Below are 19,164 nucleotides of genomic sequence, written 5' to 3'. Positions count from 1 at the left end.
TTTTGAATTAATTGTTGTTTCCACTAACTCATTTGAAGGATTTATACTGAGAGATTAAATAGGTTTGCTTGGGCCAAAACTGAAAACCATTGGGATGTGTTAATACGCGATTGTTCTGAAATAAGAGAAAAAGAAACACAGAGATTGTCCACTCAGTAAACGTTTTTAAAAACGCACACTTTCCACCAAACGAAACATCAGTGACAAATAAAATCAGCACATGTGTTTTTTTAAATAAAAAAAAATGGATGAGACCTCTCATCGATGAAAATAAGTTAGAGTTTGACGAAAAGAACAACAAAAACTGAAAGTATTTTCCGTTCAAACAAAAAATATTTGAACATGTATATCAAAAATATCAACACATTTCGCTATAAATTGAGTGCTTCCAGTAACATCATTTATGCTATTTCAATTACAATCTTATGAGACCTGTGGGCAATAACAGCTATCTAAAAAAAACAGGCAAAAACAGCAAATTCAGGAAAAAAAATAATCGAGAAAAGTGTCAAAGGCATTAAAAAATGAACCTTTCACAAATATACTTTCTGTTTTCAATTGATTTTTAAGAGCAATGGGATTCCTCTTTTTAATTAATTGATCTTCAAAAAATCAGCAAATGTGAAAAAATTCATTAGAAGCTCGAAATTTCAAAGAAAACTAGTATTTTCAGCGCCATTGAAATCATTAGTTCTCAACGGACGCCAGCAAATACGCAGAATTATGCCTCGATGGGACAAAAAGTTCGTTTGCTTTCCAAATTTTCAATCAAAACGACCTTACACCAAATTATTGATTATGAAAACAACAACAAAGACAGACAGAAACCAAAAATTTAGTAGAAAAGTCTCAGAAGAAAGTGTCAAAGCAAACTAAGTCATAAGCTCTTCTCTGAAAGATTTATCCATGATCCGTTGAACTTGTTCCCCAAACCAATGAAAACTATCATTAATAAGATAATGCGACAAAATTTCAAAAGAATCCAAAAGTAAGAAAAGGTACCAGAAAACTTAAAAGAAATTATGAAATCTAGTGGTATTGAAATTTTAAAACCATAAGTAGAAGATAAAACCGCTAACCAGAGTAATTTTAGCTACAGTAGAACAACACGGAAATCTTCTAGTACTGAATCTGAATAACATATCACGAAAAAAAAATTAGGATTGTTAAAAAAAAATCGAAAAAAAATTTTTTAAAGTCTTAACAGACATTAAACTCAAAAGCTTTAAACGGAAGTTATTAAATACGTCGAATATAACCCGATGGGAGTACAGAAATGTTTGTGCTTCAAAGGTAATCAATATGACATCACAACAAGTCTAATGACTATGAAAACAACAACAAAAAGAAGCAAAAACCAAAAATTCAGTAGAAATGTTCGAGAAGAAAATGTCGAAGCCAATATAATAATAAGTTTTACTCAGAAAACTTTATACGTGATCGATTGAACGTCTACTTCAAGCCAATGGGAGCCATCAATATTTGGATAATGTGATAGGATTTCAAAAGTAACAATAATACGAAAATTTCCAAAAAGTTATAAATTTTTTTTTGAAATCTTCTGTCATTGAAGTCATATAAACAATAGTTAGAAGATAAATCTGCTAACCAGGTTAATTTTAGTTGCAGTAGAAAACAAGTGACTGCCGTCAAAACCGAGATTGACTAACAGTTCACATAAAAAATTTCTGATTGTTTGGGGTTCAAAAAATTATCGAAAAATTATTTCTAAAGTCTTAACAGCCATTAGCTGTCCACTCAAAGCACTAGATATGTTCACTCAATGCTCATAACGGAACATATTGCACTGTTAGTCAATGAGTCAGAGCCTTAGGTGTCCAAAAGTTAGTGACACCTCAAAATGAAATTCAAATTTTCATTTAAATTTACGAAAACTCAGAGTCGAAGCAAAAAAAAACGTGAACGATTCCTTGAAAACGTTTTTTTGTTCATCGGGCTTCTATTGACTGTAAAAGAGGTTTGTCATTAACGGATCCTCGAGATGGAAAGTGACTTGTCTCTAGGTGACTCGATAGTGTCTTTTTATTGCCTTTTAGTCTATTAGGAACAAAAAATTGGTTCATTTTTGGCGTGAAATTTAAATTTGAAATACTATTTTTATAGCCAATATTTTAATTTGAAGAAAAATCACACTAAAAATGAACAAATATCCTGTGTTCCCACATAACTTCAATCCTCGATATCTGGGAAAAAACAAAAATAAAAAAAATCTTTTTAATTTTGAACTCTTTGGCCGATGAATATATCGATCGGCCAAAAAATCTGAACAAAAAAACCCACTTGAGTATATAGTTCCCCCCCACAAGTGAGTTCGGCACAAATAACAGAAAGATGAATATTTATCTCACTCAGATGTGACAAGATAAAATTCTGCTTAAGAGAATTTTGATCATGTAGTAAACTACTGGCAGCAGAATTTGCTTTATGTAAAAATTTTTGGGCGGTCTTCTAATCCGTCGAAAAAGCAATTATGTTTTCAACAAAACTAAATATTTTATGGGACGCGTCCTATCGTATCTTAAACAATCAAAAAATTGTTGGATGAGCCTAAAAAATGTTTTGAGCCCTAAATTTGTCAACGAGTGGCATTGAGTTAACTTTCCAACTTCAAACAACGCATCAGAAAATAAAACTCGTATGCTCAACAGTATTTCTGGAATTTGACTGAATAGGAAGTTAATTCAGTTCTCAGTCGGTCTTGGCGAATCCCAGGTTTAGGTCCAGACCCAAATTGAGCTATGATCAGACTATGCAGACTGAAATGACCTCTGATCAGACTTTCCAGACCGAAGTTACCTCTGATCAGACCTTCCAGACCAAAATGATCTCTGTTCAGACTTTCCAGACCAAAATCTCCTCTGATCAGACCGAACCCAGATAACTGTCAGACTATAGTGCGCTCATGATCAGACCCAAATTCAGACCATTATCCAGACTATAAACAGACTATGATCAGACCATATTCAGACCATGGTCCAGACTCAATTTCAGACCATTGCCCAGATTAATCAATTGCCCTTAATCAAGCTATCACCACACTCAAGTGCGCTCAAAAAAGTCTGATCAGAGAAAGATTTTAATTATGAACAAATCTCTTCATTTTGCTATAATATATTCATTTCATAAAAACTGGTGTTTGCAGTATTAAAATCATCTAAGGAAAAGCCAATTCTGAAAATATTGCTAATGAAAACGAAACCTAACTGTTGAGAAAAAATTTTATTTACCAAACCCCTTAGTTCATATTTCTGACTCAATGGATGAACTTAGACAGCTTTCCACAAGGACCGTCGTGGTCTTCAGTTAATCAAAATTTCCATTTGAGGGGACCGCCATTTGCTATCAGCTGGACTCCTTGTTTCTGATCAGAGTCATCGGACTTTAGATGAGTCTCTGATCGGAACGCTGCTTTATTGTTGCCTCTTGGCAGAGCCAACATCCCTCAATAAAAAACAAAAAAATTGAAAATAATAATGCACTCGAAATCAGACCTTCGAGACCAAATTGACCTCTGATCAGACTTTCCAGACCAAAATCTCCTCTGATCAGACCGAACCCAGATAACTGTCAGACTATAGTGCGCTTATGATCAGACCCAAATTCAGACCATTGTCCAGACTATAAACAGACTATGATCAGACCATATTCAGACCATGGTCCAGACTCAATTTCAGACCATTGCCCAGATTAATCAATTGCCCTTAATCAAGCTATCACCACACTCAAGTGCGCTCAAAATAGTCTGATCAGAGAAAGATTTTAATTATGAACAAATCTCTTCATTTTGCTATAATATATTCATTTCATAAAAACTGGTGTTTGCAGTATTAAAATCATCTAAGGAAAAGCCAATTCTGAAATTATTGCTAATGAAAACGAAACCTAACTGTTGAGAAAAAATTTTATTTACCATACCCCTTAGTTCACATTTCTGACTCAATGGATGAACTTAGACAGCTTTCCACAAGGACCGTCGTGGTCTTCAGTTAATCAAAATTTCCCTTTGAGGGGACCGGCATTTGCTATCAGCTGGACTCCTTGTTTCTGATTAGAGTCATCGGACTTTAGATGAGTCTCTGATCGGAACGCTGCTTTATTGTTGCCTCTTGGCAGAGCCAACATCCCTCAATAAAAAAACAAAAAAATTGAAAAAAATAATGCACTCGAAATCAGACCTTCGAGACCAAATTGACCTCTGATCAGACTTTCCAGACCAAAATCTCCTCTGATCAGACCGAACCCAGATAACTGTCAGACTATAGTGCGCCTATTATCAGACCCAAATTCAGACCATTGTCCAGACTATAAACAGACTGTGATCAGACCATACTCAGACCATGGTCCAGACTCAATTTCAGACCATTGCCCAGATTAATCAATTGCCCTTAATCAAGCTATCACCACACTCAAATGCGCTCAAAATAGTCTGAACAGAGAAAGATTTTAATTATGAACAAATCTCTTCATTTTGCTATAATATATTCATTTCATAAAAACTGGTGTTTGCAGTATTAAAATCATCTAAGGAAAAGCCAATTCTGAAAATATTGCTAATGAAAACGAAACCTAACTGTTGAGAAAAAATTTTATTTACCATACCCCTTAGTTCATATTTCTGACTCAATGGATGAACTTAGACAGCTTTCCACAAGGACCGTCGTGGTCTTCAGTTAATCAAAATTTCCCTTTGAGGGGACCGGCATTTGCTATCAGCTGGATTCCTTGTTTCTGATCAGAGTCATCGGACTTTAGATGAGTCTCTGATCGGAACGCTGCTTTATTGTTGCCTCTTGGCAGAGCCAACATCCCTCAATAAAAAAACAAAAAAATTGAAAAAAATAATGCACTCGAAATCAGACCTTCGAGACCAAATTGACCTCTGATCAGACCGAACCCAGACCAAAGTCCAGACTATAAAGACTGTGATCAGACCTTCCAGACCGAATTGACCTCTGATCAGACCGAACCCAGACCATGGTCCAGACTATAAAGACTATGATCAGACCGTCCAGACCGAATTGACCTCTGATCAGACCGAAATCAGACCATGGTCCAGACTATTGTGCACTCGAACCGCTTTCCAGACCCTGTAATTTCGATCTGGGAACACAGGGATGTGCGCTCGATTGGGTCTAATCATAGCTCAATTTGGGTCTGGACCAAAACCTGGGATTAGAAGACAATAATTTTTTCACACATCTTGAAATGGAGTTTTGAAACGCTATCTAGTTTTGAAACGCTATCTAACCTGTATCACAACTCAAGCGCAGAGAAGTTACGTCCGATTTTTTATACCATCAGTTGACGGTGTCTCAAACATTCCCCAAAACTCCAGCTTTAAGAGAGGAGTTCAACATGTTTTTATCTTTCTAAAGTCTATTATCTGGCTCCTCACAAACGTAAACAATAGTTTTCAGTGCTGGCTGGCCTCACTGTTGATTTTGCACTTTTAAGTCACCAATCTAATTAGTATGAATCATGCTTCTAAACTTTGATATGGTCTTAAAACATTCCAATAATTAGTTGAACAAAGCCGGCCATGAAGAAAAAAAACAAATATGTATGCTGAATAATTCTGTGTTACAGAATATAGAATTAGATTTATGTGCATATATAAATACAAAAAGTTATGATTAAATTCAAGAAACTGCATTAATTGTTTCTCTCTTAACTATTTGTACAATTTTTTCTCAAGTAAACCAGCTTTCTTTAGTCATAGAGTAAAACAGCCAACAGACAAAGATAAGTATGAAAATAGTAAAATCAGCACTTTTATAAATAATACCTCTGTATCGTATTTGAGAGAAAAATCTTGATCATTTTAATTTGGACAAAACTTGTGCTTAAAATTTTGAAAACATACGAGACGAAAACGACTATTCCTATTCCAATCATTTTTCACTCAATTTTTCAAATTTATAATGTCAACAAATTGAAAGAAATTCCCAGATTTTTGCTCATAAAATTATCCTTGGTAGTTTCAAATGCACAATTAAACACCCTTGCAGTCTTAAAAGTTTGAGGGAATGATTTTGTTCACGCTGTGGGAATGGGACTTAATAGTTCTGCTTGGGGTTGCTCTTTTCATCGCCATATTTATCATCAAATGCTATGCAGACACGGCCATACTCCTCAAACAGGAAATAGTACGACTCAAAGCATCAGCGGTTAGTTATAAATTTATTAAATTATTTGCACTTTCGCGACTCACGCTGAAAAACGCTACAAAACAGTCCTAATGAGCGTAGTATTTGGTCGTTTCGGCGGGTACGAAGCCTGCTCTAAGTTTCATAAACTGATCACACTTTTAATGGAATTAAATATTAGAAAGGAAGAAAGCTATGATTAAAATTTAAAATTAACACGCTCCTCGTTCAAAATCACCTCATAAAATTCCATGCGATTTTAAATTCGTTATTGATAATGATATCCGTGAAAATAATACCGATAGGAGCAATCACGTCAATAAATAGCATATGGACTTGAATAGTATTAACTAAAAAAAGGGAAAAAAATGAATTTTTTCAGGTTAAAACTGAATCCCAGTGTGAAAAAATTATCCGTAAATTATGCGAGAAGTGCTCCGAAATACGCTGAATTTTCAAAAACAATCAGCGGATCAACCTCACATACCAATGCGCTGGACTGTGCTAAAATGCGCTGAAACTTTGTAAGAAACGGGCTGATAACGCAACTTGTAAAGATTTAGCGTATTTCTGCACATTTTCACGAACACTTTCTACGGATGCATTCTGAGCTTTATCAAAAAGGAAAGGTCAGTAGAGAATTCAACTTTTGACGAACTTGTATCTGCGTGTCTCTTAAGCAAAAGTAAAAAAAAAAGAATTAAGGGAGAAGAGCAATAGCTTTGTACACCAGAATTATTCTGGGAAGACTACAAATGTTGGGAACAAATTTAAAAAAAAACTTTTTTGTTCCTTGTTGCGACACTGTTAAAGAGAGGTGTAAGTTAGACTGTTTTCCTAGCATTGATAAGTTTGTAAATTCCAATGATAAGTTTGGTTAATTCCAACTCCAGATCTTCTTCAAACCACTTTTTGGTTTCAAGATGCTCGGAGAAGGGACACAGCGTCATTTTCGAGAACGGAAACAGCTGCATGAAAATCCAGTAGGGAACTCGGGTAAAATTAAATCAAGAAAAAAATTATTTTACTTACCCTGCAGCGTTCTAGAGTAAAAGATAAGTTCCAGCAGCGTGAAACCTGACATGGCAAGGAAGTGGCACAGACGATTGGGTCAATTGCATCAACTGGGTGTGGTCTACTACAAAGAGTGGCAGAGACTCGCGCAGAAGAGAAGCTGGAGGGGACCCTGACAGACATGATGGGACCAAATAGAGTACACAATTGCCAGAGTTCCGGTGCTGCTTTTTTAAGTACACGAAGTTTGTTTTGTGGACCTGCTCAAGGCAAAGTGTGAAGTACTGGTAAGACGGAAGTAGTTTGTTTTCAGTATGGGGACGCCCAAGAAGCTGAGACAAGACAATGCGAAGGTGTTTCTCTCGAAGCAGTTTGCATAGAGACAAGTATTCTACAGGATAAGACTATACAAGAGAAGTTACAACAGAATGGGTTAGCTGAGAAGTACAACAGGACATTGCTGTGCTGGTGATGGTAAAATTTTTGCCCATTTACTCATGACTTCCCAAGATGACGCCTGGATCAGTAGTTCTCTACGCAGCGAGGATTAGAAACTTGGCTGTGAGACCAGGAGAAGACAGATGGGCAACAGAGCTAATGCAAAGCACAAACCCTAAACTTTCAACTGGTAAACGATCTATTTTTGGTTGCACAGTCTTCACGAGGAAGAGAGACAGAGAATTCAGCAAAACATGAACCTCAGTCACTGGAAAGAAATTTTGGGGGTAACACGGCGTGTGACGATGGATACCTCGTGTTCATACCCAACTCACGCAAGGTGATAGCAGTTCGAGATTTGATCATCAAAACAGGCCCAAATGTGCTCTATCCCTGACAACACAAAACCAAGTGACTCACTGGGTGAGGAATCACTGCAAATGGAAAACTGCAACAAAAGGTACAAGCACATATACTGCAACAAAATAGGAGTAGCACAACAAAGAGGACGACGAGTAACCTCGAATGTTGAAGCAGCACCATTATATGAAGGACCAGAAGAGATTGACATAGAAGACTTATCACACTCAGAGACAGTTTGTTTCTTTGAAATTGCACCGGTGCAAACCGATACAGCAGTGTTTCAGAAAAGTGACAACAGCAGCGAAGTGACAACAGCAGAGAATGTTCCGAAAATTTTGGGAACTTAGAACTCGTCTTGCGGTGACGGAGGGTGACTATGTAGGACCAGAACAGCCTAAAAAGCCAACCAAGGTTATGACTGGGACCGGTGGCACTGGGCAGAGAGGGACAAGCTCAAAGCATTGAGGATCAGATAGAGAGAAATTAGTATGCCCACTGAGAAAACAAGTTTATGGTTTGAAACAGGCCGCTAACAACTGGTAGAAGGATTTGGTAAATTTCGTCCTATTTAGACAGGGATTCAACAGAAGCGGGAACGATTATTGCGCGCTCGCGAGAGCGCTTATGACATGATAGCATATAAGCATCAAGAAGCATGACAGTGATCACCGACGTCAAGAAAGCGCTTGAAGCAGCATTATACAGACAGAGGGAGACTACAGTAGCTTCTGGGCCTTAGAATCAGACAAGAAGAGGGCAAAGTTAGAGTCGACAAAGAGTGCTACATAGAAACAATGCTTGGGCGGCTTCAAATGGATCATAGCAAAACCCTCTGAAACAAAAGATCTACAGGAGAATGTTTGGATCACTTTTTTGTCTGGCCAAGCACACGGGTCATTCTCAGATTCAAATGATGACTAGACACATGAATGCTTCTACCAATCAACACTGGCTAAGATGCAAATCACTTTTACTTTTTATCGTCAGGGAACAAAAATTTGGAGACTTACTTACACAGAAAAGGCTAATTATAATACAGTGGTGAAAAGTGATGCACACTCGTCTGAAGATGTGAACGACAGAAAATCAACTACTAAATTAACCTACTAATATAATAAACCTACTACTTTGGGCTACTACTTTAACTGCTACGATAGTCAGCTATTACTTTGAATTCAATGGACGTTTTCCAACATTCAATTGACGTCACAAGAATAAGGTCACAGTTGCTCTTTCATCATCAAAAGCTGAATACCAGGCATGGCAGCATCAGTTCAAGAAACACTCTACTTGAAGCAACTTCTAGAGGAGTTTTGCATGCAACAGAAACATCCAATAGCAATTAGAGAGGACAACCAGGCTTGTATCAGACTTTGCCAAAACCCAGTCAAGCACTAGAGTTAATTGTTGTGAAGTTTTGCAGCTTGATTTGAATGATTATAATATCAGAAGTGTAATGAATGCCTAAAAAAGTGCAAATGCATTCTATACATGGTATTCCTTGCAACCGATATTTAGAATGAATGCAGAAACAAACCAGACCGGGTATATCTCGCGACCCTCAACTATAAACCAATGTGCTAAAACTAATTTTCGCATCTTGAAATTCTAGCTGTGATTTTGGTTATATATACATCTGATTTTCTTGTCCTTTTTTATCCCCAAAGTCAAATCATCATCTTGATTTATTAATCAAATCCCTCCTTTAAACCTCTAAACTCTATTTAGAACGTCAATTTGCTATTCACTCATTTTTGAGAATTGATTCTTTTAGTGTAAAATGCTTTTCATTCCGCCTGTAACACTCCATAACCCAATACGGGTTATATAGTCTTTACGATTTGTCTGAAACATCATTCTGTTTATTGAAATCTCAAAAAAACACAATTGTTTTGCTTTTTGCTTTCTAACAACAACATTTTTGAAGAAAATTTTAGCCAAAAAAGTTTGAAAATTGGAGATCGAAGTTCTTCACTCAGGGTTGATGCCATTGAGCACAGAAATATGAAAAAAGGTATATTAACATTTTGCTCGTTACAGTATTTTTCATCTGAGATTTTGTCTTTGTTAAGTGACGAAAGATCTGTTAGATTATTTTTTGAAGAGACTTTTTTCCCTAGAGAAGTTTTTTGTGGTTTCAGTTTAGCAAGCTTGTGTTTTTGCTCGTCATAGAAAATTTCTCACTTTCTGAAAATAGTTTCAACTGTGACGAACATTTATGAGCCCGAGCAGAGCTCAAGGCAAAACATAAATTGTGCCGAGTTGTTAAAATTGATATTATTTTGACTTTATCATAATTTTCCGAAGCAGAGATATTTGTATGTTGTGGTTTGTTGCGGTTGAATATGAAAGTCTTACTCAATTTTAACTCAACAGAAATTAATCTGGTTAGCAGATGCAGTAAAAGAATCGGTGTCATTTCCTGTGTATTTGTTTTCGCTCAAGACCGAAAAATATACTTCTTGCGACAATTTTCCCGGAAATATTTCTTGTAAAATGTTTTAGGAAACCGTACCCCAGTACAGCACATTAAATGGGGACAGTGATGGGTCAATTAACCTGATAACAGAAAACAAATACCTAAACAATTTGGTCACCGATTTACAGTCGAAACTGAATCAAAGCAATGTGCAACTTCAAGTCATAGCGGCCAAGTACAAAATGGTCAAATCTGAAAACGAAGACCTCAAACTCAAAAAATCTCCAAATCAACCAAACACAGGAAACGCTCTTAGAGGTCAAAAGAAGTCGGTTACGTTTAACGAGACGCCAAAGCGTGATCAAAGTAGTCGTCAGCCAATCGTAGACGAGGACGAGTTGTCGTTCGAGACGACAATTGATGTTTCATCTGCGCCAGTTTTACAAGGTGCGCCAGATTTCACCGATTCAAAACAGCCCAGTGGAATCAAAGAGCGTCTGCTGGGTAAAATGAAAGAGGTTATACAAGATTTGGAAACTAGCAAAAAGAAACTTGCCCAATGTGAAAATGAAAAGGCTAAACTTAATGAAGAAGTTATATCTTTAACAAACAAATTGAACAAAATTGACAACGATCTGAACACATCTTCAGAAAAATTTAAACTTCGGAGCGAAAATGACGTCAAAGAAATGAACAAAAAACTTGGCGAGAAAGATTTAGAAATTCGAGTTCTGAAAAATTCACAGCAAGAGAAAAACAAGAAAATTGAAAGTTTAACGAAAGATCTCCGCGACGCTGGGTTTGAAAACCATGACTTAACTAAGCGACTTCGCGAAGCCTCCGATTTGAAAGGGGGAAAAGGTTCGGATACGGGCAAACTTCAGGTCAAGGTCAAAGAACTTGAAGAAGAGGTGGAAATTTTGAGGAAAAAGTCTAACAAAATTTCCTTAAGCGCTGAGCACGATTTCGAAAAATCACAGTTACAAGAGCAAGTAGAAAGTTTAAAGAAACAACTTAAAGATCTCGAAAATTTAAACAACACGCTTAAAACTGAAATTTCTAGAGTTAAAGCTCTGAAAGTGAATGAAATTGACGACCCGAACATCGAATCGGAACAGTTGAAAATAGAGGTATCGAAACTCAAACGAGAAATTGAATCTCTTAACGATAAAATCAAAAATTTAACTTCAGACCAGGTGAACACGGAAAAATTAAACGCTAAATTGACCTCGGATTTAGCTAAGCAGAAAACCGAGCAAGAAAAATTAGCTCGTGATAAAATGAAAGCTGAAAACGAAATACGCGATTTGGAGTTGAAACTGAAATTAGCCAATCAAAAAACAGAAAGATCTGACCCAGAAAAAGAAATTGTCGCAACGTTGCAAAAGGAGAATGAGTCCCTGAGGAAAAATGTTGCGGAATTTGACAGTCAAAAACTTCTGATAAAAGAACTCAAAAGTCAAATTCGAAACTTGGAGACAAATTTAGCCGAACATGAACAAACTCAAAGCCGTTTCGATTTAACCAATGGCTCAAAAAATTCTGATCAATTGCAAGAAATTGAGTATCTAAAACACCAAATTGAAATTTTAGAATCGGAAAAAGAAGATTTGGAATTTTCGCTTGCCGGAATTCAAAATCAAATTCGAGCCGGGGCTTTCAAAAACGTCGGGGCTGAAAAACCACCCAGTAATGTGACGGAAGAATCTATAGTTACGATAGAAACGGTCGAAAACGTTTACACTGAAATGAAACTAAACATAGACGAACCAGATTTTTCATCACAAAATCAAGAAAATTCTTCAGCTTTTATGGTTGAACAATTAGAAGAGCAGATCAAAATTTTAGAGGACAAAAACACGGAACTGAATCAAAAACTCGAACAAGGTTTTGCAAACTTTCGATCGAAAGTCATAACAAATTTAGACAGTTTGTATCAAGCTCTCGGTGGGTCTAGAAAAAGTGATCAAGATGATATCAATGAAATTTTCAAGTCCCTAACATCGTTTTTGAAGTTCAGAATTGACAAAAAAGATACGCTATTGAAGGAGCTGAACGCTGAAAATGAGAAATTAGCTGAAAAGGTGCGCGCTTTGCAAATTCAATTAGCTGAAAACGAAACTGTGGAAAATTCTCAAATTGAAGAGCTTGAAAAATGTAAAGAAATTGTTAGCTACTACGCTGGCGAGACGAACTTTGATTCTGGGACTAGGCTAGGAAAAAGTAGCTCGTTTTTAAGCACGCTTTCGTCTTTGTTTGAACATTTAATGTCGGAAGCACAGAAATCCAATCGAAAAGAATTTGAACCAACCAAAAATGACAACTTTAAAGAAATTGAAAGTTTAAAAAGTGACCTTCAAATTGTCACGGATGAGAAAAACGAAATCAGAAAATTACTCTCAGCTCAACAAAATGATGAGTCGGAAAGTCGATTTCAAATTGAGAACCTAAATCGAACAATCGACGTTTTGCAAACGGAAATTGACGATATAAAAAGGCAAAAATCGATCGAAGCCGAAAAGCGAAATGAGCAAGTTTCAGACGAAAATGATGGCAGAAAAATGGCGGTTGACGCATACGCGGAAGTTGAATTACAGCAAGCGAAAGCCAAAGTTTGCGCATTTATGGAGCACCGAACAATCGGTTTTGACGAATCACAAGACTTAGAAAGTTTGATAATAACTTTGTACGAAGATCTAGTCGGCGAGCTTGAACGAGAAAAAGACATAAGCTGGCAGGAACGGAACCAAAATCAAATGTTGGTTCGACGTTTAGGTGATAGTGAAATCTTCTACGATGATGCTATGAACTGCAAAAGTATTTTAAACCGAGTTTTGACCAAGTACAGCATGCAGTACTCTGTTTCAGCGTCGTTAGAAGAGCTGGCAGGTAAAATCGAAATGCTGACCGAACGCATGAAATCGCCCGCACCGATACAACCAGAATCACAACGCCGGGGTCGAAGTCTGACAAAATTCCTGAAACCGTCCAAATTACTTCCGAGATCTAAAAGCAGTCAAAATTTGCGGGGTTCTCAAATGAGCGTCGCGAGTTCATACATGTCGACAATGGATAGTGAAAACGCGACTTCGTCCGGAATTTTCAGCGATTTTTCTAAGCTTTCAACTGAGCAACTAAAAGCGTCGCTTGAAAACATGCACGAAAACCAGTTACAAGAAGTTGACGAAATTAAAGTCAGCCTTTATGAAATCCTGCGAGCGCTGAACAAGGCTCCTGAGTACCCAAAACCATCGTTGCAAATGGTCAAAATGATCCGGGCTGAAATTGAGAACCAAAACAGTAAACACGAGGACGAACGAAGCGAACGCGAACGAAAGTTTTCCGAATCCGAAATGTTTGTTCATGAATTAACGACTGAACAAAACGAAATTCACGCCAACTTGTACGAATTACTGAACAGTGCGGGGTTTGAACCTGATCCGAGCGTGAGTTCCGTAAAAATGTCCGAATTGGCCAACAAAAAAGTAAATGAAAAAGTTTCTAGTTTGCGTAGAGTTGTGAAAGATATAGAACGCTATAACCAGGAGCTGGAAATACAAGTTGCAGAACTGAAGTCCGAAATAGCCGAAATTAAAGAAGGAGAAATTCAGAAAGAGAAGGAAATCCCAAGTTTTACCGAAGAAGTTCTGGAAAGTTTCCAGGCACCAAGCTTACTAAACACCCCGCCAGTAGAGTACCAGAACCTAGACAATAACGCCCAGTTGCTTTTCGAAATTGACATGTTGAAAACCCAAATATCAGATTTGAAAAATGACCACGATTTCAAGGAGCAGAAATTCGAGGACAAAGTTTCAAAACTCCAAATAGAAAATGAACGTCTGCATCGAACTATTGAAGAACAAGAAAGTCAAAATGAACAAAGTCGAGAAAAGAATGCTCAAGTTTATCAGCAAATGCTTAAGAAACTTGAGGATGATTGTGAAGAGCTGAAATACGCTTTAGACGCTGAAAAACGAAAATCTCAAAACGAGAGTTTGAAACAAAGTCTGTCAGAACCACCTAGCGTTGAAAAGATTTCGTTGACCAATAGAATTAAAGTGTTAGAAACGGAACTGCAAAAGTCTAACTCGTCAAAAATGAGCAAAGAATCTGAACTTCAAGAACAAATTTTAAGCCTGATCGATCAAAATACAAAACTAATTGAAAATAAGAAACAACTTCGCGCCGAAATCAAATCTCTGCGAAATCAAGGAAAAGATGGCTCTTCAATTCAAGACAGAGATTTTATAGAGGAAAAACTTCAGGCCAAAATTGATGGTCTTGAAGAAGAAATACAAACTTTACGACAACAAAATTACAAAAACAATAACCAGACAACAAATTTGCTGGAACAGCAACTTGATCAAGAGAAATCAAAAGTTGCTCAACTCCAAAAGGAACTCAAAAAGTTATCAGAAATTGGAATGAGTTTAACAAACGTCCCAGAATCGGCCAAAATGCAAAGCTTAGAAAGAAATTTGGTCACTGCAAACGCAAAATTGATGGGTCAAAACGAAATGATCAGTAGATTGCAAACAGACATTTCGGACATGAAAAAGCTAGAAATTAAAAACCAGCAACTCGAAATGGAAAATGAAATTTTAATGGCGAAACTAAAAGAAAACGAGGTCGAGGATATGACCTCTATCAGATACGCTTTTGACCGTCTGACTGAAGACTTGGACATCAAAATGTCAGCTGATGATTTAACATTAGCTGAAGAAATGGAAACTGCATTTGAGATTATCAAAAAACGAAATCGAAGCATGGCTAACAAAAAAGTGACCTTTAATCCAAATTTGACCTCCACAAATGCGTCGGCATCGGGCAAAAAGTCACTGAAGGTCAAATCCAAAACGTGGCCAAAAGGCGGTGGAAGTGATGCGGACATTTCCGGAACAGACGATGAGGAACAAACGCTGGCCAGCGACAACTATCAACAAATTATCGAAAGGTTGGAAAACAGAATCAAACTTCAAGAAAGTGAAATTTCATCCCGAAATGATGCACAAACCACCCTAAACGAAATCCGAAATGCCGTTATACAAATTTTGCGTATCATAGACGGACCATACGTTTCTCGAACTAGAAACTACGACAACCAGGACACGGTCTCGCTATTACGTAACCTGGAAAATTCCGTGCGCGATTTAATTCAGCAACGCGAAGTGGAATCTTCTATGCTGAATGACGTCAATAGAAATCTGAACAGCAGATACAGACGGCTTGAACAGAATTACGAGACTAGAAGTAGACCGCAGTCAGCAGACAGAGATACCCGATTCCATTATCAAGGATCATACAGTACCTCTAACCTGACTGAATTTTAACGTTGAATAAATATATTATGAATTTATAATGCACTAACAAAAACCTGTTAATAATCAAAAATTTGTTACAAATGAACAAGTTTTGTTGCGCAGACGCTCTAAACGTACTCTATTATAGGCATATTTACCCAAAATAGAGCTCAAATATTCATAAATGTATAAAAGAAAGCCAGAATTAGTTCAACAGCGACCGTTCTAAGCTGTCATATTCTCAATTACTCCTGGAATTATTCATATTTTTATTTTCGTGAACAGCTTTTCTCTCTTGGAGACCACTGACAATTTTTCTTGTGCATGAAATTATAAAAGCGTATCATCATAACATTCAAGATTGACCGGTCTGACGCAAACCATGTCGTCCGGGTTGTACCCGGAACATTAAATTCCAACATAAAGAGTGATCCAGAAAGCGCATTGAAATAACTGATAAATTTCCTGACACAAAACACAAACAAGACAATAACGGGCGTCTACCGGTACCATATTTCACGAGTAAATTCACTCACTTTTGTAACCTCATTTCAGTTTTCCTATCCTAATACATTGTACGTGTAAAACGTGCTAACAAACTTGGAGGGTTAAAAGGCTGTGCCCTAAATAGAAGTTTCAGGCACTGGAAGTTGACAAAAGGATTCTACTTTCTTCCGCAAAATATTTTTTGGAGAAGCGCATTCCGCAAAACTGCAGTGATTAGACTTCTCTTAACTTGTGCAGCATATTAATAGCACTATGATGCCTCATTTAAAAGATTAAATCGCAAAAAGATTAATAAACGCCAAATTTAACTGCAATCGCTTTTCTTTGGAAGTATTTTTTGTTTTGGGCTATTTAGTTGCCGCGTGGAATCTACTTAGGCGTCATTTAAGCGCTTTCCTCATTGAACGTCATTTTTTGGTACCGGTAGATGCTCGTAATGACTCAAGGTAGCCGTATAAAACGAGTAATTTATGGTTAAGACCTCATTGTGGAACTATTTACTCCGTTTTGTTTTTCCTGAGGCAATATAGAGGCTAGTTTTTTTCTAATAGTTGTGTTTTTAAAATGAAAAACTTTTAGATTTGTCTAATTTCAGAGCGTCTTTCTTTTGCGGTCTTTGACTTCTGTTTTTTCCGGACTTTCTGTTGAAGTAAAAAAAAGTCGATGCGTGTTTTTTTTGTGACAATTTGCTAAGGGCGTAATTCGTCCGTAGTCAACTAATGATTATTTTGACTTAGACACAAAATTTTTTTCAAACTTAGTGTTTTTTTTGTTTGTATCTTGCATTGTTACTGAGTCCCTGAACAAACAGATCTCATTGAAGTACTAATTAATTTTTTTAAAAAATAATTATTTTACCCAGTAAACAGTTTTCGGAAATGCTCACCCGGAAACTCTTTTTTTTTGTAAACATTTTAGTAAATTTCTGAATTCGTCTATTGATGTCTTTCCTTTAGTTTTGTCACAGTATGCGTAGGGAAAGTTCGCGTTGACGTCAGTGAAATACAGGAAGTTTATCAAGGTATAATTCCATTGCTAACAATTTTCATGACTGGACTTCAAAGCTTTGCTTTAAATTAAACATTAACTGAATTTTGAGATGATTGGTTATTTTTTGTATTGTCCGTCAACCTGATTTAGTAAAGTCTTCAAAAGTCATCTGAGAAGCAGATCTTTACCTGACTTTCAATTGTATTGATAGATAATCATTGATATAAAATTTACCCAATTTCATTTAGTGAAATTTTAAAAATTGTTTGAGTTTTGAAAATATTTTTGGGTTTCCACTTACTTTAAAATGTTTTAAATGCTAGTGGTTCGAAATAGAATGCGTCCATTATTCGGATTACTTACAAGCTAGATAAGTTTTCGAGGAAAACAAAAATGATAATCCTGATGAGGTCCATTTGACACTGAATGGTTTTAATCTTTGCTTCAAAAATAATAGCAGGTTCTGGAAAAAATCCCATTCACATTGTTTCGTCGATTTGACTTGTAAATGATTCTTATTGCTAATTTGAGAACTTTGTTTTTTAAAACACGAATTGAACAATTTCATTATATCTTTTTTCTGTTTACCCGTGTGTTCCAGTGTACATAATGGTGGCTTAAGGAAAATTGATCTCATTGGTATCAACCCTTCGCTTATACAAACTTGTCCCTTTTTAAAGAATCTATCAAAATTCAATTTATAAAAAATGATTTTTTGATCCTCACAAAAGCGACGTAGTTGTTTTAATGGTGCTTAGAAACGGTTGTCTGGATTGGTTAATAGGCGACTCATAATTTTGTTGCCTTTGACACCACCTGTTTTCATGAAAATTTTGTTTTGGATTTAGATATTTCTTTTCTGTCAGTTTGCTACTTTCTGATAAAAAATATAAATTTTTGTCAATGACTAGCGTTTAGTGAACAGATTTTTTGACTGCACAATAATTTTAAAAAATATTATAGCTGAATTTTGAGCTATTTGCTGCCTTAAACTTTTTCAATCGGATTTTTAAATCCGACTCATTTTTTAAACTTCCGCAATCACTTATAACTCTAAATTGAACATTAATATTCATAAATGTATAAAAGAAAGCCAGAATTAGTTCAACAGCGACCGTTCTAAGCTGTCATATTCTCAATTACTCCTGGAATTATTCATATTTTTATTTTCGTGAACAGCTTTTCTCTCTTGGAGACCACTGACAATTTTTCTTGTGCATGAAATTATAAAAGCGTATCATCATAACATTCAAGATTGACCGGTCTGACGCAAACCATGTCGTCCGGGTTGTACCCGGAACATTAAATTCCAACATAAAGAGTGATCCAGAAAGCGCATTGAAATAACTGATAAATTTCCTGACACAAAACACAAACAAGACAATAACGGGCGTCTACCGGTACAATATTTCACGAGTAAATTCACTCACTTTTGTAACCTCATTTCAGTTTTCCTATCCTAATACTTTGTACGTGTAAAACGTGCTAACAAACTTGGAGGGTTAAAAGGCTGTGCCCTAAATAGAAGTTTCAGGCACTGGAAGTTGACAAAAGGATTCTACTTTCTTCCGCAAAATATTTTTTGGAGAAGCGCATTCCGCAAAACTGCAGTGATTAGACTTCTCTTAACTTGTGCAGCATATTAATAGCACTATGATGCCTCATTTAAAAGATTAAATCGCAAAAAGATTAATAAACGCCAAATTTAACTGCAATCGCTTTTCTTTGGAAGTATTTTTTGTTTTGGGCTATTTAGTTGCCGCGTGGAATCTACTTAGGCGTCATTTAAGCGCTTTCCTCATTGAACGTCATTTTTTGGTACCGGTAGATGCTCGTAATGACTCAAGGTAGCCGTATAAAACGAGTAATTTATGGTTAAGACCTCATTGTGGAACTATTTACTCCGTTTTGTTTTTCCTGAGGCAATATAGAGGCTAGTTTTTTTTCTAATAGTTGTGTTTTTAAA

General features: G+C 36.4%; 1 protein-coding gene across 1 annotated transcript; it reads left to right on the top strand.

Moving 5' to 3' along the window:
* Positions 1–5,729: 5,729 nt before the first annotated feature.
* Positions 5,730–15,810, top strand: LOC142345624 (uncharacterized). The gene is made up of 2 exons (XM_075397772.1): positions 5,730–6,188; positions 10,488–15,810. The coding sequence occupies exons 1-2, from the start codon at positions 6,048–6,050 to the stop codon at positions 15,729–15,731; spliced, it is 5,385 nt and encodes a 1,794-aa protein (XP_075253887.1). The 5' UTR covers positions 5,730–6,047; the 3' UTR covers positions 15,732–15,810.
* Positions 15,811–19,164: the final 3,354 nt, after the last annotated feature.

This window comes from Convolutriloba macropyga, chromosome 9 (genome assembly GCF_964194025.1).
Source record: "Convolutriloba macropyga chromosome 9, txConMacr16.3, whole genome shotgun sequence".
Taxonomy (NCBI): domain Eukaryota; kingdom Metazoa; phylum Xenacoelomorpha; order Acoela; family Convolutidae; genus Convolutriloba; species Convolutriloba macropyga.
The sequence above is the reverse complement of the archived record's forward strand: the minus strand, read 5'-3'. Positions and strand labels throughout refer to the sequence as shown.